Raw genomic sequence first — 25380 nt, forward strand, 5'->3', positions numbered from 1 at the left:
AATCATCTTGAGCACAGTCTTGCAACATTTTGTGGGCTATTTGGTGGCTTTAGGTTGGTCTACTGTAATTGACCAAATAAATAAATAAAAGCAAGAAAAGGGACCAAGATTGACAAGAGTTGCCATGTTTGCAGCTTTTTGACTGTGCAAGTAAACAACAACTTGATTTTTTCCCCTTATGTTAGAGTTAGCCATGAGTTGCTATGTTTGCTTAGCTTGGCAAACTGGTGTGCACAACATCTGTTGACAAGCTTGCTGTAACGTACCCCTTAGACGAGTTGAGGGAGCCCCGTCCACCGGTTCCACCCAACAACAAAAGATGCTTTAGCAGTCATCATACAATACCTTGGTGGCTGCTGTTTCACACCATTATAAATTCAACCTTTAAATACATGATACCATCTGATGAATGATAATCATGTCATGGGATAATTTACTAATCCCTATAGGGAAATGCACCTTTGCCCCACCCACCCTCATAGGAGCCATGGACTGTAAGGTCAGTTACAGAACATGGTGGCGTGAATCTGAATCATCTCATGGAGGATGTTTTCGTTACTAAGCCACTCTTGCCATCATCCCAAATGTAAAAGTAAATACGTATTCAATGTTTTCAGCTGTTCTCAAATTAAAAGTTGGTACCTGGTGCACTTAATTTCTTGGCTATTACAACGATAACTGTTACATATGCATGATGTCCAGTGCATTTGGCATGACATGTATCTATCATCTTGTTCCATTTCAGTGAATAGATAAACTTACATTTTTAAAATGCAAACAAGTATTCTCATTTATGAGAAAGAAAGAAAGAAAAGAAACACCAAGTGATATGACGATATGACAACAAGAGTGATAAGAGACTCTCAAGAAGAAGACTGATTGTTGTGTTGTTTGACCACATGGTGTGATATTTCACTGGTCGTTTCGTTTATTATCCCTTCTTACAATAGTTGACCACAGACTGTTCTGTGAGCGCTGTTCCATTATAACAGCCACTCTTGCTGTGCTACATGGCTCCATCTTTCTGAAATGTTCTGCCACCGAGCTCTATCACAGCTTGAGTCAAGCCTCGAAATTTGAGTCTGGTCTGACCCGAGGCCTTGAAATTGCTTCTCAAACATGGACAGAGCCTCAGGCGTTATGGTTTTTTGTGAACCTGAACTAAATTAAGACCCAAATAACTAGCCTCAAGACCCATTTCCAGTAAATCAGGAAAAATTAGCCTAACCCCACCTGACCCAATGGGAGTTTACTGTAGTTCAAACATAAATATCAAGCTCTAGTCTCTGCCTCTCTGCAATAAGCCTCTATGGGCTATTCTGTCAATACATAGTCTGTCTCCTCCTGTTTCCACATAACAAAGAGCCTTGGTTTACCACCATCCAGCATGCTAGCTTCCCTTCATCATCCTTATTCACAACATATGACACTACCGCTATGGTTTTGGCCTGCTTTGCTCACCTCAGATAAACCCATCAGTAAAATCATTGATTTTGCCCTCCTCTCGTGTGGTAGTCAAGCCAAGCAGACAAGTTGATCTCTTTATTTGTATCCATCTTTCTCTTTCTCTCTCTCACACACACTTCCCTCTCTTTCCATGGTAGAACAAACAGGCAGTACCTCTATGCAACTCCCCTCCCCCTGCTGAAGAACAAACACGCTATTCCTTTATTTACAAATCCCTCTCTTGCTGATAAAGAGGGCTGGCTGTTGCCCCACCCCCTCTCAGCGTCCCTTCTTTCCTTAGACACAGTCCACATAATGCAGACAATCCATGTAGTGAAACTGAACACATATAAAGAACCGAATTTTCAGTGTGAGATGTTTCATTTCCTTAGAAACACAAATGCAAGTCTATATCAAGCAACATATGTTGCCAAATAGTATTGTGGTACTATTTGGGCCCAGCTGTCCACACAAATTCACCATACACACATGCATGCACACAGATAACAAGGCAAAATGCAAGAAAAACAGCTTAATATTAAATTTTCTGGCAAGCAAGAGATAAACAGGTTGTGTTTTTCTTTTTTCTTCTCAAATAGGAAGAGGCAAAGTGAACAGAGGAGACCACAAGCAAACAGAGACTGGGCTTCACATTCTGATAACCAACATAGGTTACCATAGATACGACGTCCCTCACAAGGGCGTGCAGTGATTGCCTGCCTCTGTCTACCATCCCTGTCTCTGTTTTGGTCCTGCTTATCCCTCTCTCTCTCTCTCTCTCTCTCTCTCTCTCTCTCTCTCTCTCTCTCTCTCTCTCTCTCTCTCTCTCTCTCTCTCTCTCTCTCTCTCTCTCTCAACCCCCTCTCTCTGTGTGTCTTTCTGTCTCTCTTCTCTTTTTCTTCCTTGAGGTGGACTGGAGTAGGCTACAGCTCCACTCTCCTCCTCTCCTCACTGCCCTGTTGCCATAGAAACAAGGGGATGGAATGAAGACATATGTGGTTATTTTGTTGTTTCCAGGGAGAATGGAGGGGAGATGGAGATGAGAGAGAGAGATGTGCAGAAGTGCACATAGCATAACCCATGCAGCTTATAAACATCAAGTCAACGCAGTGATGAGAAATATTTGCTCTCATCCATTTTAATATTGCTTAAAGAGATTGAAACAATGTATATTTTTCTTATAATTCTGAATGCATCTTACATTGCATGAATTTTGTAAATAAATGTTTTCGGTTTTCACCACGGATGATCATTAAGAAATTAGCAAATCATTATCATTGACTGCATAAGGTTATTGTTGAGTAAGTGCACTTAAGCAGAAATAAATATTTTTCATGCAATTACAAATGTGCTGCCATTTACAACTGTCACGCTGTTGGTCAACAGTTGCCTAGCACTCATAAAGCTGAGTTATGATGATGATTTTCTCAACTTTGTAAGTACCTGACAACAGCATGGGGAGTCAGTCTAAAAGACCCATGTGATGACTTATAGCCATACACAAATCAGTGTTTAAAGACTGAGGGTGAGAAACAGAAACAGAGGAAGACAGAGTGAGAGAAACTGAGAGATGGGCAAGTATAGGGTGAAATAAGATGACAAATAATTGGCAGCAGCTGACTGATTTGTTATAGAGCACAACAGAGAAAGAAGCAGGTTTGCAGAAGAGAGATATACTCCCATGTTTTGTTTTGTTTTTGTTTGGGGGGTTTTCAGCATGTAGACGAGGAAGGGTCCCTGCTGAACCTGGCTACTCTGTGGATATTTTTAAATATTTTGTACCTGTACTCTTTCTTTTTTTAAGTTATTTTTAGCTTTTGATCTTCATCTGTGTATATCTTATACTGTGTTTGCTGTGTTGGTCTATGTCTGTCTTGCACTGTTTGGCGAAGCTGCAGCCCTTATTTCATTTTTAATATGTGCCTGCACATTGTTTTTAATGACAATAACTTGAATTGAATTGAATTGAATTGCATGCTGGGTCTTCAGACTAAAAAGATCAACCAGCCACTGTACATTTCAGTCCACAAAACGTACTACTGTATGATAGTGCTGTAGCAAAGCAGGTAAGTGTAAGCTCTACTCGGTATAAAATTGGGTGGAGTAGAAAAAAACTGCAAAACCATACTTGATGAGGTTCACATTCACATTCAGCACGTCATTCTGCCGTTGAAACTACTATCCACCAGTACTGGTTTCTGCATGCATTTGTCACCATAAACATTTAACCAAATCAGCCAAGACTGAGATGCACTTGATGTCATGTGCTAAAAGTGCCTGTGAAATCTCCAGAGTGATTTCAATATCACTGACGCTTATGCGCCCTACATCTACAGTGCAAAACAGAAAGCAGTATGTGAGGCCACGAGTACACATTTTGTCCTTTTGCCATAGTTCCGTCATCAAGCAAACATTTCACATCCTGTATTCCCCTTCCCTTTTTTTTTAAAAATTTTTACCAATAATCATACGGTACAGTTTTGTGGCAACGTCTATGCAAGAAGATGCGTCATGTGCTTTTGCATGCAGTACTATCCCTGGGTCCACTTTTCTTTGCATTTTCTCATTATCCCTAAGTGTTGTCACTGACTGTTTCCACTAAGTGTTTTATTTCCCAGACTGTTAAAACACTGTCTACCTGTTGCACGCCTATCCCTCCTGGAATAGTTCCTGTTGCTGTTCCTGAGGTTTCTCCCATTTCCTCATACAAATTGATGGTCTATGGATAAAAAAGGTGTAAGCCATTGTCACTTACTATATCTACCTATTTCTCACCGTATGAATGTAAAACCCTCTGACTGAGACCGCAACTGACTTAAGGCAATACAAATAAACTTGACTTGACTAGTTCCCAAACAAACGAGCCTTCGCTGAAGACCTAGATGTAATACTGCACAAGGCGATAGGACAACATTGCATTTGAGAGAGTGCAAATAACATACAGATCCATCACAAACAAACATAAACACACAGTCTGCTGTACGACAGTATGAGTCACAGGAACTCGTGTAAACCAGCTGGGCTACTCTATGACATCAGTGGCACAACATAACAAAACTGTGTTAAGAGCAACTTCCCTACATGAAGAGGAGCCGTACTTCTCTTCCTGTAAAGGTGGAACCATACTGCTGGTTGTAAACTCGATTAAAAAAACATTTTTAAAAACGCACAGTACTGACCAACCTACACTGACAAGAGAAACGGGCCTATGGCTAAAAGACTGTTTTGTTGTTTGCCAACATTTATGGTGAAAGGCTTGACGTGTGTCAATATCAATAATGCATTAACAACATTGATTGAACTCCAATAAACAGAAGCAGACCCACCTCCCCCCCCGGAAAAACAACTGAAACCAAAACATTATCTTACATCAGTCCAGTCCTCTAGAAAACATAGTTCATGGGCGTTTACTGAGAGACCATTTACCTTGGTTCAGCAAGGGCCAAACACAGTCTTATAGGTAAAAAGTGCTGAATACATTATTGTGCAGAGACTGATGTTAGAATCTGCTTGCTAAGGATGGTTGACGCAAATACAAGCCAATATTCAGTATGACGGCCTATGAGAACATATAACAGATAAATGTATCCACTATAATGTGCACACACAGACGCGCGCGTGCACACACACACTATCTCTCTATCTTTGTGTGTGTGTGTGTGTGTGTGTGTGTGTGTGTGTGTGTGTGTGTGTACATACACACAGGGTGTTGTGATGCATCTAGTGCAGCAGTGTGTAGTTGGAGGGAAGGTGCATGTGTTCTTCCAACCCGCTTGTGTCCTTCCTGCCCTTAGCTTGCTGCCGCTGGCTAGCCTTTGTGGTGAATAGGGAAGCATCCTAGTGTGTAAGCCTTCCCTTTCCAGTACATAGCCTCTCCTTCACCAAGACTCCTGCCAGGCCTCCCCGTGGCCACACATGGTAACTGGGGTCTTGCGGCCCCAGGCTAACTTGGCAGGGGATCTCGGAGCAGCAGTGGGCCCCAGAGATATGGTGTGCAGGCCCACCCTGGTGGACACGCCCTGGCACCTATCAACCACTGTCCCGCTGCCTTGTGGGTGAGTCTGGAAGACATAAGGCTAAGGGAGCTTACCCCAACAGAAAAGCAAGCTGTGGCGGCACGCTTCGAGGCGGTTTCCAAAAAACTGGATTTCCGGCAGCCCCCTGCAGTTGTGTGGAGGTGCCGGTCGTCTAGGGATCCCCCTTGCCATCGGAACCTTCTCCTCTACAATCAAGTCATGTGGCGTTGGGAGAAGCGCACCCCCCATGCCACTTTAAAAACCATCTCTGCGCAGGTATCTTCTGCTATCTGAGTCCTCAAAGGACCCACAAATAGAAGAAGATGGTCATCATCGGGCACCATGGACAACCAGCAAGCAAGTGTGTGTGTGTGTGTGTGTGTGTGAGGGGTTCCCCCTTTTTCTCCCCAATTGTATCTGGCCAATTACCCCACTCTTTCGAGCCATCCCGATCACTGCTCCACCCCCTCTGCCGATCCGGGGAAGGCTTGCAGACTACCACATAACCCCTCCGATACATGTGGAGTCACCAGCCGCTTCTTTTCACCTGACAGTGAGGAGTTTCACCAGGGGGACATAGCACGTGGGAGGATCACACTATTCCCCCCAGTTCCCCCTTCCCCTGAACAGGCGCCCCGACTGACCAGAGGAGGCACTAGTGCAGCGACCAGGACACATAACCACATCGGGGTTCCCACCCGCAGACACAGCCAATTGCGTATGTACGCCTGACCAAGCCGGAGGTAACATGGGGATTCGAACTGGTGACCCCATGTTGGCAGGCAACGGAACAGACCGCTATGCTACCCAGACACCCCTATCGACCTATCTTGCTCGTCATACATCATGTTTTCAACTCCTCCACTATAACAATAAATACTACTAATACTTCTTTTGCCATCTCAGTAGTAACAAGACTTCCTTCCCATCATGGCAAAGCTTTTTGGTATTTCATACTGGCCAATTCATTTAAACTGTATGACATACTATGAAGGTGTTCACATTATGGAAAGTATAAAGTGAGGCCCGTCAAAATCAAATATCACAATATTTTTTTGTCTTTATACCTCGCTATCATTAATGTGGTGATATCATAGGGAGGATTACTGGTGCTTTCATAAAATACTTTAATGCAAAAAACTTGGAGAAATGATTATTAGTAATGTGGATATGATGACCCAGCAGGTAGAGGCATTCATTTCTCATTTCACTAAACTAAAACAGTTCATAAAATCATCTCTTTACCATAATGCAGCCTTTAAGACCAGAGAATGACATTTAAGTTATAGGATGACAATACAACCAAAATCCCAGAAGATATCTAGTCTCATATCATGATTTTGATATAGTGTTATATTGCCCAGCCCTAGTATAAAATGCCTGTTTCCTCTATAAAAAAACCCACATCATTTCTGTTAGGTGATGACTGTGCAGTATGTCCAGTCACCAAGCTAGCAAGGGCATTAATTCAGTATTATCGTTCACTGTATTTCACTTGTATTGTGATGATATAAAGATAGTGTCATAACATAACGTAACATAACATATCATAAAGCTATTATCTAAAACATCACACAAATTGAGGTCTGAAGTATCTGAAGGAGTTGAATATGAAAACTAGTTTTGGTTTGATATTAGTCTTTACATTACCAAAGAGTTCATTGTGGCAAAACTAGTTGGATTCTCTTTTTTTTTTATCCCCCCCCCCCCTTTTTCTCCCCAATTGCATCCGGCACAGTGGCGCAGTGGTTAGCGCGGTCACCTCACAGAAAGAAAGTCCTGGGTTCGAGCCCCAGGGTAGTCAAACCTTGGTGGGTCGTCCCAGGTCGTCCTCTGTGTGGAGTTTGTATGTTCTCCCAGTGTCTGCGTGGGTTTCCTCCGGGAGCTCCGGTTTCCTCCCACAGTCCAAAAACATGTAAGTCAGGTGAATTGGCCGGACTAAATTGTCCCTAGGAATGTGTGTGTGTGTGTGTGTGTGTGTGTCTGCCCTGTGATGGCCTGGCGACCTGTCTAGGGTGTCTCCCTACCTGCCGCCCAGTGACTGCTGGAATAGGCTCCAGCATCCCCACGACCCTAAGAGCAGGATAAGCAGTTAAGATAATGGATGGATGGATGGATGCATCCGGCCAATCACCCCACTCTTCTGAGCCGTCCCGGTCTCTGCTCCATCCCCTCTGCTGATCCAGGGAGGGCTGCAGACTACTACATGCCTCCTCCGATACATGTGGAGTCTCCAGCCACTCCCTGTTCCCCCTCCCTCTTGAACAGGTGCCAGAGGAGGCACTAGTGCAATGACAAGGACACATACCCATATCTGGCTTTCCATCCACAGACAAGGCCAACTGTGTCTGTAGGGACAACCGACCAAGCTGGAGGTAACATGGGGATTCGAATCGGCGATCCACGCATTGGTGGACAACGGAATAGGCCGCTATGCTACCCGGACGCCCACTAATTGGATTCTTAAACGTGATATTTTTGCATACCTAAGCGGATATCATGATGTATATCAATGCTGTGTATAGTTACTTGTGATTCACATGATAATCTTTTTTTCCATATTGGACCTTGCTACTTAGAAGGCCAATGGCCCTTTCTGCCCTGGACACTGGCATGCTTGAGCAACCAGTTACAAATATGACCGATCAATGACAGATTCAGATCAACTTTATTATCCCACATGGGGAAAGTCATTTGGTCCAGAGGTCCAGACATAAAGGCACCATAAAATCACAACCAATATAATACACAATAAGACCACAACATAATCATAGTAAAACCCATTTGAAATAGATTTGATCACATGGACTGTTGTCTGTGAAAAATCAGCCTTATAAGCTTTGTCTGCAGAGTCCTAAATTAATGTTTTGGTTCACCAGCCAAATGTCTGGTAGATGAAAATTTCTACCCGCCAAACTTTTTTTTTTACCAGCCAAAAAATAAAATTAGATTTTTGTGTTGCGTATCATACATACAGTTAATCTGCATGATAGCAAATTAAGGTGGTGAATAAAAACAGTGGTCATAGCAGATTGTAAATGAAAAATAATTTCATTTCATTTTGTAATTGATAATAAAACAGTTCAACAAAGCAATGTGCAAGAAAGTGCAACAAATTAACATGCCTGTATGCATTTAACTATGCATTTAATTTGAACTTCAAAGTATGGGTTCAAAGTATAGGTCCCACCCCCAGTCACATAATGTTGTTCCTAACGTTAATGCTAGCTACTGTAGTATGCAAGCTGCTATTGTCTGACAGGACTAGAGATGTGATTCACTTTGTGCGCCTGTGAGCTCCGGGCTCGCACTCTTTACGTGTGAGCTGTTTCGTGCACCAAGTTCATTCATTCGTGCGCTGTATGAGCAACCAAGGCTGATATTTTGCTACTAATCTTACTCGCGCTGAACCATCAATGCTGATATTTTATTGGAAAAAAGTCACCTGCCCAAGTGTCTGGTGGCTTCTGAAACTTACACGCCAAATGAAAATTCTAGCCGCATTTGGCGCTTGACGGGTGTTAATTTCAGACCCTGTGTCTGTATACGTCTGTTAATGTTTGCTTTTAACTGCTAACGTTTTTTTTTTTACTGTGTGCCGAAGGAAAGACATCCATTACATTTGTGTATTATTCCATGTACATCTCCACCCCACCACTTAACTACTTCAGCCCAGTGACGGATGAACTACATTTTCTCAAGGAAGGTAAGTGTTGGGTACATTAAGTGCCTGCAATAGACCTTTACAGCTAGCTAGTGACTGTTAGTCGTGATGGCAAAAAATAAATAAATAAATATACACACACATTACACCGACTTCTGTCACAATATATCACACAATATCAATCAATCAATCAATCAATCAATTATGTAATTCCAAGTCCGGAAGACTTTAACTGTTGAAAGGTCAAAAACAAAGCCGCGTTTGCTAATTTCTTGGAGGAAATAGTGTTTTCTTAAAGCTAATTTTTAATTAATGGCATTAAGACGACATGGCCCTTTTGTCTAAGCACACAAAATAGCAACACATGTAGAAGAGTCATGTTGCACCTTGCATCCATCAGCACATTTGCACATCTTACAGGGCCAGACTCTGCACATCTGAGCCCATCCACTTATGAATCTTATATGACAAGAGCCAGCCATAGCTAACAACATAAACACTACCTCTGAATAAAAACTTTGGCACTATAACACTTCATTTAGCCAAATGATTTCTTTAAGGCATCTTCCAAGGAAACGTTTTTGTTTCCTTGAAATAAGACAAAAGAAAGAGGAAGGACAATTTTACTGAAGGACCAGTATCGTAATAGTCACTAACACAGAAAATGACCGCTCATGGCACACTGTGTAGCTTTCTTATCTATGCTTGGCTCATCATGTTCTTTCTTCCTCTGTCACTGTTTTTCTTTGCGTCATCCATCATTCTCAAGCATACATAAAAAGACAAAATGGGAGGAAGGAGTCCAACTCTGATCTAAATATAATTAATCAATATGGCGGCGGGCACGATCATTGCAGACTATAACTCAAATCTTTGTGTAATGGCTGCATTGTTCAAACAAAACTGGGAGGATCCAGTATTTGAATATGAACATGTACTCTAGCCTGTCCTGGAAGCCTGCCCAGAAGCTTTCTGTGGCCATTGTGTGTATATGAGCGAGAGTGAGACAGAGAGAGAGACTCAACATGTTACCACTATACTTGTTAGTACCCTTCTCTTCCAAAAAGTTATGTTTCAAAAGATAGGGTAGTTTATGGTTTTCTTACTGCCACAATGTGGACATCATGACAGCTACCACAATGATTTGCATCTTCACACCATCTATACTTTATTTGCATCATTCTCGCGTTTTCATTCCACACAGGCAAATTCTCTCTTATGATGATGACTTATTGCGAGTGGCTTCAACTTCCATTTCAGGCCTGTTTCAGAACTCATCTCACAACTGTTCCAGCAACTGTGTGAACATACTAAAGATTCCTTACTGTAACCATTTGTCAAAATGTTTAAATATTAAATCAAGACATATTTAACAATGAGATCTTGAAGTCTTCTGGACAGAAATAAATCTAAACATGGCTAAAAATGTGTACCTTAAAGTCAACTAAAGATGCACTGGTATTATTTGCCAGACACCTAAGGTACTCTCAAGTAAAGCTGGGTCTATCGTAATTTCAAACTTAGCCAGCACAAGTGACCAAACGTTACACAACATGCATAAACAATGGCATTATCAACTATATCAGAGCTGCCAAGCGGCATTATTCAGGGGCTCAGCAGCGAAATAAAATAATGCAAGCATGTATAGAACATAAAAAAGTTTACTGTTAAAGTGAGGCATCTGACTTATTATTATTAAAGTTATAGCTGAAATGTTAAGACACTTAAATATTAGCAGATATATGACACTTGCATTTGTGCACATACAGAGGTTTTCTCCACTCCTCACACACTGACAGTCCCCCCAGCATAGTTTCAGAGCTCCTGTCTCGCCTTTCTGCATAGAACCAGCTCCTTCAGCTCTTAGAGCAGATGGATACCATTCATCTCAGGCCTTTTGTGACGAAGTCGTGACGCAGGAAGTGCTTCATTTACATCACCACCCCCGCTTCAGCAAATGTGATATAAATTAGGTTTGTGCTACAGTACTAATGATAAAAGTAAAGGAATATATCACAAGCCAAAAGAGGAATCAGAATCAGATTTATTGAAGTAGTTCAAGATCATACAAGGAATTTGGCTTGGTATGTTGTGCAAGACGGAAAAAGTAACAGCAAGCAGCAAAGTAAAAGTTAAAAGAAAAAGAAAATATAATTATATACATATATTAACGAGATAAAATAAAATAAAAATAGATGCAATAAGGTGCAAACACTGGGAATATGGCAAGTACTCTATTTACAAAATGTAAAATGAGAATTTTATATAAGAAGTTATTTACAGAATGGGAAGTTGTTGCAAAATAAGAGTTATTTGCAGGGTAGTGCAGCTTTATGCAAAGTGTCCGTGTACAAAGGACACAGTAGGGCAGATAGATATATTGCACTGCGTTTATTTGTGCATGTGAGTGTGTGTGCATGTGTGTAGGTTTATGTCATGTTGTGGTGTGGCGAGAGGGTCAAAGGGGGTGGGGGGCAGTGTCAGTAACTGTGGGTGTCTGGGGGCTTGTTGGAAAGGCCTACTGCTGTAGGGAAGAAGCTGTTCTTGTGGTGTGAGGTTCTGGTTTGTATAGACCTTAGCCTCTTGCCAGAGGGGAATGTTTTGAAGAGACCATGGCTTGGGTGGGAAGGGTCAGCCATTATCTTTCTTGCTCGCCTCAGTGTCCTGGAGGCACACTCGTCTTGGAGGAAAGGCAGGTTGAAGCCAATCACCCTCTCAGCAGAGCAAATGATACTCTGCAGTCTGTCCTTGTCCTTGGCAGCAGCAGCAGCGTACCAGATAGTAATGGAGGAGGTGAGGGTGGACTCAACAATGGCGGTGTAAAAGTGCACCATCATTGGCTTTTGAAGGATGAACTTCTTCAGCTGCCGCAAGAAGTACAACCTCTGCTGTGTCTTCTTGGTGAGAGAGCTGATGTTCAGATCCCACTTGATGTCCTGGGTGATGATTGTCTCCAGGAAATGGAAAGATTCCACAGTGTCGACTGGGGAGCCACACAGACTGATGGAGGCAGGTGGGGCTGGGTTCTCTCTGAAGTCCACAACCATCTCCACTCTCTTTAGAGCATTGAGCTCCAAGTTGTTTTCGTCGCACCAGGACAACAGATGGTCAAGCTCCCACCTGTAGGCAGACTCTTCCCCACCAGAGATGAGCCCAATGAGGGTGGTGTCATCACTAAACTTCAGGAGCTTGACTGACTGATAACTGGAGGTGCAGCTATTTGTATACAGGGAGAAGAGTAGAGTGGAAAGGACACAGCCTTGAGGGGAACTGGTGTGGATGGACAGGGAGTCAGAGATGTGTTTCCTCAGCGTTACGTGCTTCTTCCTGTCAGATAGGAAATTGGTGCTCCACTTGCAGGTGGAGTCAGGTACGTGCAGCTGGGAGAGCTTGTCCTGCAACAGATCCGGGATGATGGTGTTGAAAACGGAGCTGAAATCCACAAAAAGGATCTTGGCATAGGTTCCTGCAGAGTCCAGGTGCTGGAGGGTCAGGGTGACGGCTCTGTAGTCATTGAGACTTTTGGTCCTTGGTTTTTTTGGGGATGGGGATGACGGTGGATGTCTTGAAGCAGGCTGATATGTGGCATGTCTCCAGTGAGGTGTGGAAAATGTCTGTGAACACCGGAGACAGCTGATCAGCACTGTGCTTCAGGATGGAGCGAGACAGAGTCTGGGCCAGCAGCTTTGTGGGGATTCTGTTTCCTGAACAGCCTGTTAGCATCCCTCTTTAGGATGGTGAGAATAGTCATTGGGTGGGGGAGGAGGGGGCCTTCAAGGTGGGCAGTTGTGGAGATCTGGGCCCCTGCTGAGGTGGGGGAGGAGGAGCTGGTAGGTGGAGTCAGAGGGGATGGTGTCAGGACTGCCCCATTGTCTTTCAAATCGACAATAGTACTACTCATTGAGATAGTTGCCAGGTGCAAGTCATTAGTAGAATGGGGGCTTTCGGTTTATAGTTGGGTGATCTGTCTGAGGCCCTTCCAGATAGAAGCCAAGTTGTTTTCTGAGAACTGTTGTTGAAGTTTCTCCTTTGCACACAAATAAACATACAGACAATGAAGCAGTACATGAACAGAATCAGGCTCTACAGTTTCCTTGAGTAAATGAAAGCCCGCCAAACAAATTGACATACCGTATATCTTTTATGAGCGCTTGAGCAATTATAATAATTCATAGTTTTTTCATGGTGTTATTGGTCAAGTAGAGAAAATCTATCATATGCAGTTTTGGCAGCCATTTACAGTTTCACTGAGCACTTCTCTTACAATAAATAAATGTGTTTCTTTGGAACTGAAGACATCAATGCTCAATGGTTCCTTGTGTGAACAATCTTTCCTCAACTTCTTTCAGCTTGTTCCCCGTTTCTCAGGGGTCACCACAGCGGATTGTATGGTTTCCATCGGTACCCTGTGAGTGTACACAGCACCAATGGTGGCCGTTGTTAACCCGAGCCACAGCCAATCCGGTATGGCGCCTCGACCGATCCGGTATGGTCTTGTCAATCTGCATAATGATTTGGCAAAGTTTTATGTAAGATGCCCTTCCTGACACAACCACTATGACACAACCCTATGGATGGGGCACAGGTAAAGTGTTGGATGCCGTCCCAGTATTCATGGACTTGCGCCCATGCCTGTCGCTATTTCTATGGTCATCCTCTATGTAGGATAAGAAGGCTTGCAAAATTGCTCTGTTTCTCTCGAGACACCTACAAAAAGAGGATGATTTACAGGCAACGATTCATGTTTCTTTGCAACTATCTTTCCGGAACAAAATAGATAAAAAAAAGATGTTAGTTTGCCCGCCCAGCCACAACTCAAACACTAAATGAAATGGCAAAATTCTGTATATAGACATTTATATTTTCCCCCTGACTTGATGAATTTATGTTTTGCCCTAAACCAATGAATACCTTCAAAGCTTCTTCCTCTTTTGTCTTAGCTTACTGAATTTAATACAGGAAATTGTAAATGTGACGTCATGCAACAGTTAAACATGCCCCATGCACAACCTAGTTCCCAGACATATGATCACCCGAAATGCACGGAAACCACACAGATTCAAGCCCACACAAGCAGAAACACACAAGCACATGCAGACACTCACCCAAACACACGCGCGCACACACGCACAGAAAATAATTAATACAATACAAGCTCAGTCACACACCTACAAACCCACACAAACACACAATGGCTTGAGTGAAAGATGCTACAACCATTTTAGAGAGCACTGTTTGCTTCAGAATAAAAATTAAGTTCAACATGGTTTTTCATAGCAAAGCAAAAGAGAAATAAAATCAGCCACTCTGCTGTAGAAGTACAGAAATAAACTAACATACTGTTCATACTGAGTGAATATGCCGCGTTCAGAAGGAAGAAAGGAGTCTTAATGGTGAAGATTGTGACATTCATCTCTTATAACAAGAGGGAAGAACCTATTTGAACTCTTGTGAAAATGGGTTTCTTATGTAGGAGAGTTGAGCCTGCACTGAAATCTGTTTCCAACAGAAAACTAGAAATTTGTGGTCAAAAAAAAAAAGACGTGAATTTGCCCTTGTGCGTGCATGCATTTGTGCACATATCTTCATGTGACATGATCATGTGATATGAGTAGTTAGAAAGCTTAATGTCCCCACAAATAAGTACCACACCGGGACTCAGGGTTATACGTAATGATGGAATAAGCCGAAGTTTGTCTTTGATACAACTGATCCGTGCTGTGTCCAACATGACTTGGAGATCAAAACATTCAAACAGCAGATCTCTCCACGCCCGGTCTGCTGGACATTGACGCACACCGGCCTGCAACATGTCCGACACGCCGTCGTGCACAACAAGATTAACGATAAAGTAGAATATGAATGCTTTTGTTTTATGACCGATCCATACAAACACAGGGTCACAATGCCAAAAAAAGAACCGCCGCACTTGAAGCAAGCATTATTATCAGAAATAAGCCATAAACTCTATGACTTCTGGGCAACATCCTCAGCTGACATGCCAACCAAATCATATTTTCAAAACAATTTCTAAGAATACTTTTGGACCACGGTTCCAGCTGTTGACATTTCACCAAGCGGAAACTCAACAACACTCACCAGAAGACATCAAATAGAGATGCAAACCGGTCTTTAAAAAAACGGTCTGTATTTTTTTTATTATTTATTTAAGTTTTTATTGAGTTTCTTTAAGGAACATATATTCAAATGAGACAGTACAACAGACCAAAAAAAAAAAAAGAAGAAAAAGAGAAAAAAATACATAAGAACTAAAACAGTAATGACTTAACAAAACTTCACAGCATTTCTGGTCTTTATTCTAAAGTGAATATCTATAGAATAAAGACCGTTAACAACCCTGCACACAGAAAAGCCAGCGTACCTGTTGGACACACAGCAGGCCAGATCAATTTTCAGACACACACACACACACACACACACACACACACACACACACACACACACACACACACACACACACACACACACACACACACACACACACACAAAATGAGACTCTGGAATGTTTTTCCAAACAAACAGAATAGTTATTCCTGACACGCTGTAAAAACGGAAGGTACATATTTGGCAAGTACCGAGTAAGACGTTAAGCTGAAAATGTATTAAAATGCTTTGGAGTGGCTTTTAAATAAAACACATTTAGCAAGTATAGTGTTATTTGATGTTGCTTGAATAAACCCAAGTTTGACAAGGGCTCAGTAAAGTAGAATCGTGTACACACAGACACAGCTTCTGAGGGAAACATACTCAGACATGACTTGTCCATTCATAAATGGAAAATAATAGAATGAGCTTAAAACCTAAAACTTGACTCATTTGTAAGAACTGGCCATTAATACATAGCAGGGCTCCCTGGCGTGGGCTATTATGTCTCTGTCTGGGTTGGATATTTTGGTGTATGCTGAGGCAAAGTCAATAGCTTTGTTTAGTAGCTCTTTAGTTATGAAGGGGTAAAACTCACAAATATCGAAGCATATAAATGTATGCCTGCTCTTGTCATCTATGCCCCTAAACCATTCCAATACTTGGTTGGTGTTCTTCCACTGGTTTAAGGGAACCCCCTTCAGAATCGTCCCGTTTCATATTTTTAATAAAAAAAATGTTGCTTAGCTTACCTATTTCAGGTTTGGTGGGGTTCATAAGCCTACATGTTGGTTTGTTTTTAAAATTTGGCTTGTGGTCTTTCAGGGTAATAAAGGCTTGCTTCTGGGAGGTGACATCAATGTGGTTGCCCAATTTCAGATCCGATGCAATTTTTTTTCCCTATAACTAAAGTGACGTCTCTTTCGGCAGACTTCACGGCCTTCTTGAATGATTTGGTGACGTTGCTATGTAGAAGATTGTCATATTGATCGGGCCCTAGTTTATAAAAAAAAAATGTTTGTGCACACAATGAAATTTTCCCACCACAAATGAGGGGTTAACTATTGGTTAACGACAAACAACTGAAGATACTGGTTTAGAATAATCCCAAATCACAGAGACAATAACGTAAACAAAAATGAACCAATTTGAGAACACTCCGTGCCAAAATACATCACACAAATAGCGGCGTGGCATTGCCATGAAATTAAAATATTGGTAGTTTTTGTGTATCAGTACCACACACCATTCAGCTGTCTGGACGTCAGATAAAACCCCGGAAACGGCCTCCAAGTAATGGTGGCAATGACTGGACAAAAGGGAGTGTGCTCAGTCACACCGAATAAACTCCGGCCACAGAACTCACATCAGTTAACTTGAACACGCCCTGTACATGCAGTTTGTGTGTAAAAAAATTTTTTTTTAAAGAATCATTAAAAAATTAAGTGCACTAGCTACATATGTCTGAGTTGGGAGTTGAATTTTGAGCTTTTTAAACATGAAAAGTATGTCCACATGTTGAGGAACACAAACAGAACTTGGTTATATGAAGATCAGATCAGAGAGCATGGTCTTATTATGCTTAGTCCTACTTGGCCACTGCGACTTCTCCTTCCAGATTATTTAACCTGGACCAGTTTCTATCATTTAAAACCCTTTAGAAACAGTAGTTGCCTGAGCAGTTTTCACACAAATTTTGATTAGTTGAATTAGTCCCACGGACACAAAAATGGGCCTCAGGATGTTAATTCAAGTATGTTAAATATGTTAATAACAAAGGTGTAATGCCTTCAAAAGAGCAAGGTGAGTATTTACACCTACACAGCATCAGCTTTAATGTTACAGGATAATTCATCAGATGTCCTTGGTAATCAACACTAGTATTCTGCTAGCGCCACAAATCAACCACAGGGGAACCTTGGATGGTAGGGGAACCTTGGATAGTAGTTATTAAAAGGGATCATAAAAGAAGGTGACTACAATGCATTGAAAATTATAAAAGAAACGTTGTGCCCATGGAAGGAATGTATCGCTCAAACTGATAATTTCACATTTGTCTTTTGACAAAAGACTAATGTCTGTCTTGAGATGTAGAAATCCCACTTCTTCAACGGTGCTTCTTTCTGTCTGCTGACTGGACAAAGGTCACAGATTGCCCTCATGTACAACCAAATAAAATCAATAAATGATGGCCCACACTTGGTGACTCTCACAAATCACCCCAATAAAAAAAATATATCAAGAAATGTGATCAAAACAGTAGGAAAAGTTCCTCATTAGGAAATGAAGAGTTGTGCTCGCTTTAAACCAAATCCTCAAAACCACCTCACACATGTCAGAAAATATTAACAAAATGCAAAGAATGGAAATAAAGTGGAAGATTTTGACTATCTAAGGTCACGCTGAGCTTTCGGCTTATAAGAACAGATAAGGTGGACGGCAACAGATACACAAACACAGATATAAATATAAGCACCATAAAGACACATGCAATATATTTCAAAATATCTCTCAATTTTGCCCTCTGTGATAAGATATAAAATCCAAGAGAAACAGCCAAGATACTCCCAATAGAGTGTTTTCTGGCTAACTTTGTGCAGGAGAGATTTCTGTTACTTAGGCATTGCTGTAGGTGAGTGTACATGCAGGTTCATGTGAGTGCACAAGAACTGTGTTGCTTCAGCTTTCTAAACTACATGTTGAAACACTGTTAATGTGACATCTATTCATCAGGTAAGACAAGAGGGACTTTCCTGCTTCCCTCACACACACACACACACACACACACACACACACACACACACACACACACACACACACACACACACACACACACACACACACACGATCAAATGTGTCTCCCCAAGTAACCTTCAAAGATTCATAAATATATCTTTTCAGCGTGTTGCTATGGGTTATTTGGTTTGTGCTGTTGTCTATAATAATACAGCCAATGTTTATCGTTCTATATTAACAAGAGTCTGCAAGACGTTGCACTGCACTAAACTACAGAGCACGAGTTGTATTATAGGTGAGGCAGAAGTCCAAAAGGCCTGTAAGAAGGTGTGTTGATGAAAACAATGGGCATGGTAAAGGTAAAAAAAAGCCATAATAGTTGAGAATAAAGGTTTCGTTTTACTACTGAGACATCATTTGGCTTAAGCGCAATCAATTTTAATTAATGAACCTGAGATCTGACGCTTAGTATTGTGTCGCTCCTGTAGTACTTGACAATAGCAGTGCTGTTGCTTTGAGCACCAACACCAATAACTTATATTGAAACTAGGGGTGTGCAGAACAAAACGTTATGAAGATGCTACATCCGCGCAGGTTGAGCCATCTAATAGCTGTGCAAAACATCAATATAATGAGTCTGCAGGGTGATGACCTGTTGGAAGGGGCATTCTGCTGAATGGTATAGGCCCAGGTCCACAGGCCTACTCATGAACGTCTCATGTGTAGAAAATGTCCAGCCAAAGTAAGAATATCTGACCATAGTGGCTACAAGTTGGCTCTTTCGTCGGCCTGTATTGCCCACGGTAAGATTTGGAGGCCATGCAAATGCTTGGCGCATCCTTTGCAACACGATGCCTGTCACCCAGTGTCCACAGCCTCCTTCTAGCTCTCAACCTGCGAACTGTGTTTTGACAAGCGAGCAATCTGCAGAGCCCCTTGACGTTACAGAGAATGTGGCAAATCAGAGGCCTCAGGGACAGTCAAGAGATGTGTAGGTGCTGCAATTGTCACGGTAGTGCATGTGTGTGTGTGTGTGTGGGGGGGGGTGGGTGGGTGGGGGGGGGGGCTGGGCAACAATGCTGGGATTATATTATCAGCCAAGCAAAAGGAACAAGGAGAAATCAAATACTCCCTTCTGTAAATTGCGTCAGCGTCCGCGCTACGTACACAGTGTATAGACAAAAGTAGATATCAGGCTATGTTTATGGGGGGGAGGAGGAGGCAGGCGCTGCGATTTCTTTCGGTGGGGGGGGGACAATGCTAAAAAAGCAACTTACCGTAGCAGACGCTAAACTGCTGTCCGTCAAGGTGAGGTGGTGCGGCTCCCATCTCCGTAAGAATTTGGAGGTGAGGATTTTGCTGAGGAAGGTCCGGGGATGTTTGACTACACACACCTGGATGTCCCCCTCCTGTAACAGTTTGTATCGCATCCCGCTGCTGCAGTGGAGCAGGGTCCTTTTGCATGGCCCGGCGCCCAACTTGTTGTTATTATTCCCCTCCGGTGGCGTCGGCGCAGACATCTCCCCCAGCAGAGGTTTGTTCTCCTCCGATTGATAAAACTGGTTATTGTGCAGCTCGTTGCCCCCGCCGCTGCAGTTGAAATCCATGGTGAACAGTCCACCACCACCCCACCCCCCTATGTAGACCGTAGACTTTAAAAAAAATATCACCGACACACGGACGTATAGCCTACATGTGTATATGTTTTGTCTTTATAAAAAGAGATGAATAAGGTCGGATCGAGCTGCTGGGGGGACCCGAGCTGCCGCTACACGACCTCAATTATCGGAGGAGTGTTGCGGGCGAAAAGCAGACGCAGTGAGGAGGAGAAACACCGACACGCCATGAAACAGTCTCGGACGCGAATGTCGTCCGGACGCGAAGTGTAACGAATAATTACCGACGATACAAATAATCCGGGTTATTTTTCTTATCCTCGCACAATACCGCCATAGATCGCCAACGGAGTGCGCGTCTCGCTTCCCCTCTCCTCCTCCTCGGCGAGCTATTCAATGTGATCGGGCCATGGCCTTGTCCATTTCGTCAGCCCGAGTGTGAAGAGCATAATCCACGCCGCGATCGCACACAGACGTTCAGCTCGGACGCAGAAAGCGCATACACGGCAGTGTCGTCTGGCGCTTCTTCGTAGGGTTTTTCTTTTTTTCCCCCTTGGTCATTAAAAAGGTTCATTGGCACGGTTCCTTTTTCTGTCTTTTCCCCCTATCTTCGTATGAGAGCCCAGCAGCCCGTCAGAGCCATTTGGATTGGTCCCCTCTCGTTCATGTGATACCGGAGTGACGTCAATGGGGAGGCGAGCGGATGAGCTGTGCGTCTTTTCGCTTGACTGTCTGCCGAGCGCTGTTTGGGGGGGGAGGGGGGGACGCACGGCTCCCTTTCAACAAAAAAAAAAAAGGAGGGCACATGACCGAAGTGAATCCCCCTACTCTGGAAACGCTGTCGACATCTTATCCGAGGAGCTCCCTGCGACATCCAGAGGATTCTCATAAAGGGGGGGCCTGCTGAAATGGGAGGATCAGGGATTTGCTCACAGCATTTTAATGTTTTGTCAACTGTGGCATGCAGATCCAGTGGGAAGAGCGCTGGTCATTCCTTAAATCGTTATTCCCAGCAAACATGTAGTCACTGAAAGTCTCTCTAGTACCGGTGCTCACACTTTCATACAAACCAAACTAGACTTTCCTGAAACATATTAAGGTGGGTGGTACACCCGCCCCCATATCAGTCATGTCAGAATAATCCTGAAGATTTCATGATATGTGATTAAATAACCCATAATTTTCTGTTACGGCTGTATTGCTCTCTTCTACTTTTACTTTCACTGTAGAGTTGAGCCTAGTTTTATTTATTCATTCATCCCAATTTGTATTATATGTCCAAATAAATTAAAGGAGACTATGAAATGAGGGCATAATTCCAATAGGCTACAGCCTAACTACACATAGGCTAAATAGATGAGAGCCCTTATTGGCCCCTGAGTTTATCAACGGATATTATAGTCACTTGCTGTCAATCAGTGGTCTATCTATAGGCTATGAAAACAATAAACAGATTAGTGTAGCTGGCCTGACAGGAAGCTTTGTTTCGACAAATGAAACCCCATGAAGATTAACATATTGTTTGCCAAAAACAATTTGGTCGTTTATGTGTTGCGCTTAGGGATTTACTAGTGTAGCATAATGTCAAAAAAAAGCACACCTTGACAGAGCGTCAATATGGTGACTGAATGGCGTGTACAGTAAATTAGCACATGGATAGTACGTGAGAATATTTACATGTGCCAACGTGATTCAATCCCCTCATTTCCCCGGAGCTGTCCTGTGTGACTGAATATTACCCAGAGTGCTGCACTGTTAAGACTTACTCACTAGCTTGAATAATCACCAGGGAACTCATGAGGTCAGGCTCCTGTGGGAGGCCTGACGGTTACTAGCCTTCTGTGAATACTCTTTTTCCGAGATTGACACATATCTTTGGCTCCATTTTATTATTATCCTTATTTTTCTTCTGTCGGACTTTCGAAAAGATGTCTCAGGGGTGCAGACATCCAGACCCTGGAATCAATCCTGGAGTATTGCTCTTTTGAAAAATGTTCACCTCTGCTCAATATTACCGGTATAATCCAGCGGCCATTATATTTATAAACTAATCAACATTCAATGTTACTCATGGGATTCATTTTCCCATTGACAGCCACTTTGTTCATATATTTTTATGCTTTCCAAAGTTCAGTGGTTACGTTCGCTCCCAGGGTCACGTTCTAAACATAGGGTGTAATTTCATTTGTCAATTACACTGTGTAAAAAAAAAAGACCAATCTGCCATGAATCTTGCTGTGATAACTTGGGGGCAAAGGGGCTCAATTATCGAAGGGTTGCTTCTTGACAAAGAAAGGGGAGTGTGTGAGCGACAGTGATAGGTAGAGTAGGCGTGGCTGATTGTTAATCATGACTCAAGCGTCTCCCCATCTCAAGGGTCAACAGTTCCTTTGTAAACAACAGGCTCTTTAAAACGCAGCCTGGTCACTGAGGCTGCAGTGTTCCAGCTGGGAGTTCAGCGAATGCCCACCCCCCCACCCCCCCAATATCAGCCAAGTCCTCCCACCACAACACTGCCACTGCCCTGGCCAATGTTGTGACACTGACGTTACAACACTCCAATCAAACCGTCTTTCCGACTGTCTGTTTTTGTGTCAACAGTCAATGCAAGCAAAGGAAGAAAAAAAAGAGTAGTAAGTAGCCTAGTATAAGATTAATGACTCATACATTTACTTCTTACCAAAGCCTAGTATAAGATTAATGACTCATACATTTACTTCTTACCAATGTTTAATTGGTTATATTTAATTGTATACCTTTCCTTCAAAACTGCTTCAAAATAAGCTCGCACACACCCGCACTCCTAGAGAAGTGTCTCGCTCCACCTATACTCTGTAAAATATAACAAGGACAGATAATATGAAGTTAAAATATGGACATTTCTGTAGCCTTAGTATCTCACATGCACAGCCTGGCCCCTTTTATGTCTGATTCAAGGGTCAGCTCAGTGGAGCACAGAAGTGTCGGACAGAGTCAAGCCTAAATCCTGAAATCTTTAGTCTTGAGCCAATGGGGGTTAATCAGATGTGTAACGGAAAAAAAAAACAAGAGGAAGAGAGTGGAGACGATCCAAATATTAAGCCCCGGGTCAAAACAAAGCCATCCACTTATCAGTTGGCTTTGTGTTGGCTTAATTATGAAAGACGTCACGAGAGCTGTTCGGTTTAACTGAATTAACCCCATCCTGATTATGGTCAATAATCCTATTGTGTTAATTCCATGCCTGGTCCTGGCCTGGACACACACACACACACACACACACACACACACACACACACACACACACACACACACACACACACTCGCGCACGCACACACACATCATCTATACTGAAATCTGATAAGAACTAAGCTATCTGATTTCCTGACATTTTTCCTACAAATAAAATGAAAGACATCTCTTATGGAAATAGAAAAAGGATTACATCTGCAATATTTTCATCTCATGAGTCCAAATTAATGATGATTATTTATATTGATGATTTAAAATAATTTATGATGATTAGTATTGTTAGTACTCAACATGGGTCAATAATTCAAGTGTAGAACTGGTACCAGCATTGAAAAACATGTTCAAGAGCACCTGTTTTACAAAAGAGTGAAGACAAATAGAATAAGTCATACGATTTGACCATGTACTTAATTTAATTCCTTTGATGTAACTTCGCGACTCTCAGTAGCAGTAATAACAACTTACAAATCCTCCTTGGAATCAATTACAAAAGTACAAACTAAAACAATAGTGTCACACCTTACTTTCAGGTAACAACTGATTTACACTGAGCCCATTTAAACTTAATACTTAATTCCCACTTTGTATATTCAAGTGTGAAGGTCTTTAAAACACATTTAATAACATGTTATTGTGCCAGAGCAAGCACTGTTTGGGATACAGAGCAGTGCGGAAACCGTGTAGTTTACTGTAAACGGCAAGATGCTAAGGAATGTCAAGTGTCTATGCAACAATATGAAGCAATGCACAACATGTTGAGCAATGCTATACACAGTAAGTCAAAAGCAGACTGATCTTGGTTCTTTTTTAGTGTCCTGAGAATGATAAGCTACTCTAAATGTGCTTGGTTAGGCGTTTGTACATTATCGCTCTGTACATCCGTATGTTAAGCATGTGTTGGTTGTTTTTTTTCTTCTTTCTCTAAATTGTGTTCCGACACAATGAGTCCTGTTCTCAGTTCTTTTTTGGACATTACAGGAGTTATGCATTTCAACACCACGGGGTTTTTACGAGTGCCACTGTGAGCGTGTGTGCCTGTGTATACCTTGTATGTGCTGCCTCTAAAGCTGCGGACAGACAGCGACAGCTGTAACTCACAGAACAAATGGGGTCAACAGATGCCAAAAACGTCTGCAATGACTGCAGAGCCAGGTCAAAGGTCATCAGGGTAGCAAAATACAAACAGCAACTTAAAGAGTATCACCCACATATATTTCTGAATCAAACCAACCAAATTGAACCTGCTGTGTCTGGAGAGCATGACCAAAGACAAACCACTATCAAATAAAACAGGTAAACAGTCTTGACTTGCATACAGTTTCAGTTCGTATTTAGGGCTGTGCGATATGACGATATATATCATGTGATGATAGAAGATGTCTATCATTTCATATTATGCTCTATCGTTTATTTTGTTGGGTCGCAAATCACACTCTTTACGGCAATATTTTTCATCATTTGGACGACCCTTTCCGCTCTTTGCGCATCATGGACGCAGGCAGGAAATTTGGATGAAGGCAATACAAACAAACATGGTTTGCCAATTGTCGTAGCCCTTTTAGCTAGATAACAATAACAACAAACGTGTTTTGTTAAACTTACAGTTGGACATGGGAAAGAAACATAGAGGAACAAACCGCAGTGGAGAAAAGTCGATGACTATGAGGACAAGCCTCTTGAAAAGCCTCTGAAACTTGTGCTCAAAGTTAGCGGACGCGAGGTCACAGAACTCTCTGGTTCTGGCCATGATTACAGTTACTACAATGACAGATCAGACCATGAACGAGAGCGCCACAAAGAGAAAGAGAAAAAGAAGAAGACAAAGTCTGAGAAGGATAAAGACAAACATGTGGATGATGAGGAGAGAAGGCAACGAAAGAAAGAAAAGAGGAACAAGACAGAGCGTCAGCAGAATGAATCAGAGGCAGCAGCCGCTACTGCTGACAGTGCTGGCGTTCCAGTTTAACCTTTCACAATCCCAAAGTGTGTTACTATCGGAACGGAATACAGCCAGAGCAGAAGAAAAGGAAGAAGGAGAAATTTCACATGGAGCCTGAGTGGAGGAGTTTCACCCTACTGTAAAGATTGAAGTGGAGCAGCAAGGGGACAGGCCGGTCCAAGTATGCAGGACACAGCAAGAGAATGAGTCCACTCCTCGTCAGCAACTACTGGAACATTTCTTGCGCCAGCTTCAGAGGAAGGATCCACGTGGATTTTTTTGCCTTTCCAGTGACAGATGCCATCGCCCTTGGCTACTACAGAGTAGTCAGGGGCGATGGTGTTTAA

The 25380-nt window shown here is 42.5% G+C and overlaps 1 protein-coding gene and 1 pseudogene across 3 annotated transcripts in view; one reads left to right on the plus strand and one right to left on the minus strand.

Annotated features, from left to right (window-relative positions):
• The window catches only part of cmip (c-Maf inducing protein), a 56484-nt gene extending 36631 nt beyond the window's left edge, over positions 1 to 19853 (minus strand). For all 3 annotated transcript variants that reach the window (XM_056281571.1, XM_056281569.1, XM_056281570.1), the window contains exon 1: positions 19524 to 19853. In XM_056281571.1, coding sequence (XP_056137546.1) covers positions 19524 to 19853 — 330 coding nt within the window. The remainder of the gene's footprint in view (positions 1 to 19523) is intronic.
• A 4500-nt stretch (positions 19854 to 24353) lies between these two features.
• Positions 24354 to 25380, plus strand: LOC130114525 (bromodomain-containing protein 9-like; annotated as a pseudogene).

This window comes from Lampris incognitus, chromosome 6 (genome assembly GCF_029633865.1).
Source record: "Lampris incognitus isolate fLamInc1 chromosome 6, fLamInc1.hap2, whole genome shotgun sequence".
NCBI lineage: Eukaryota > Metazoa > Chordata > Actinopteri > Lampriformes > Lampridae > Lampris > Lampris incognitus.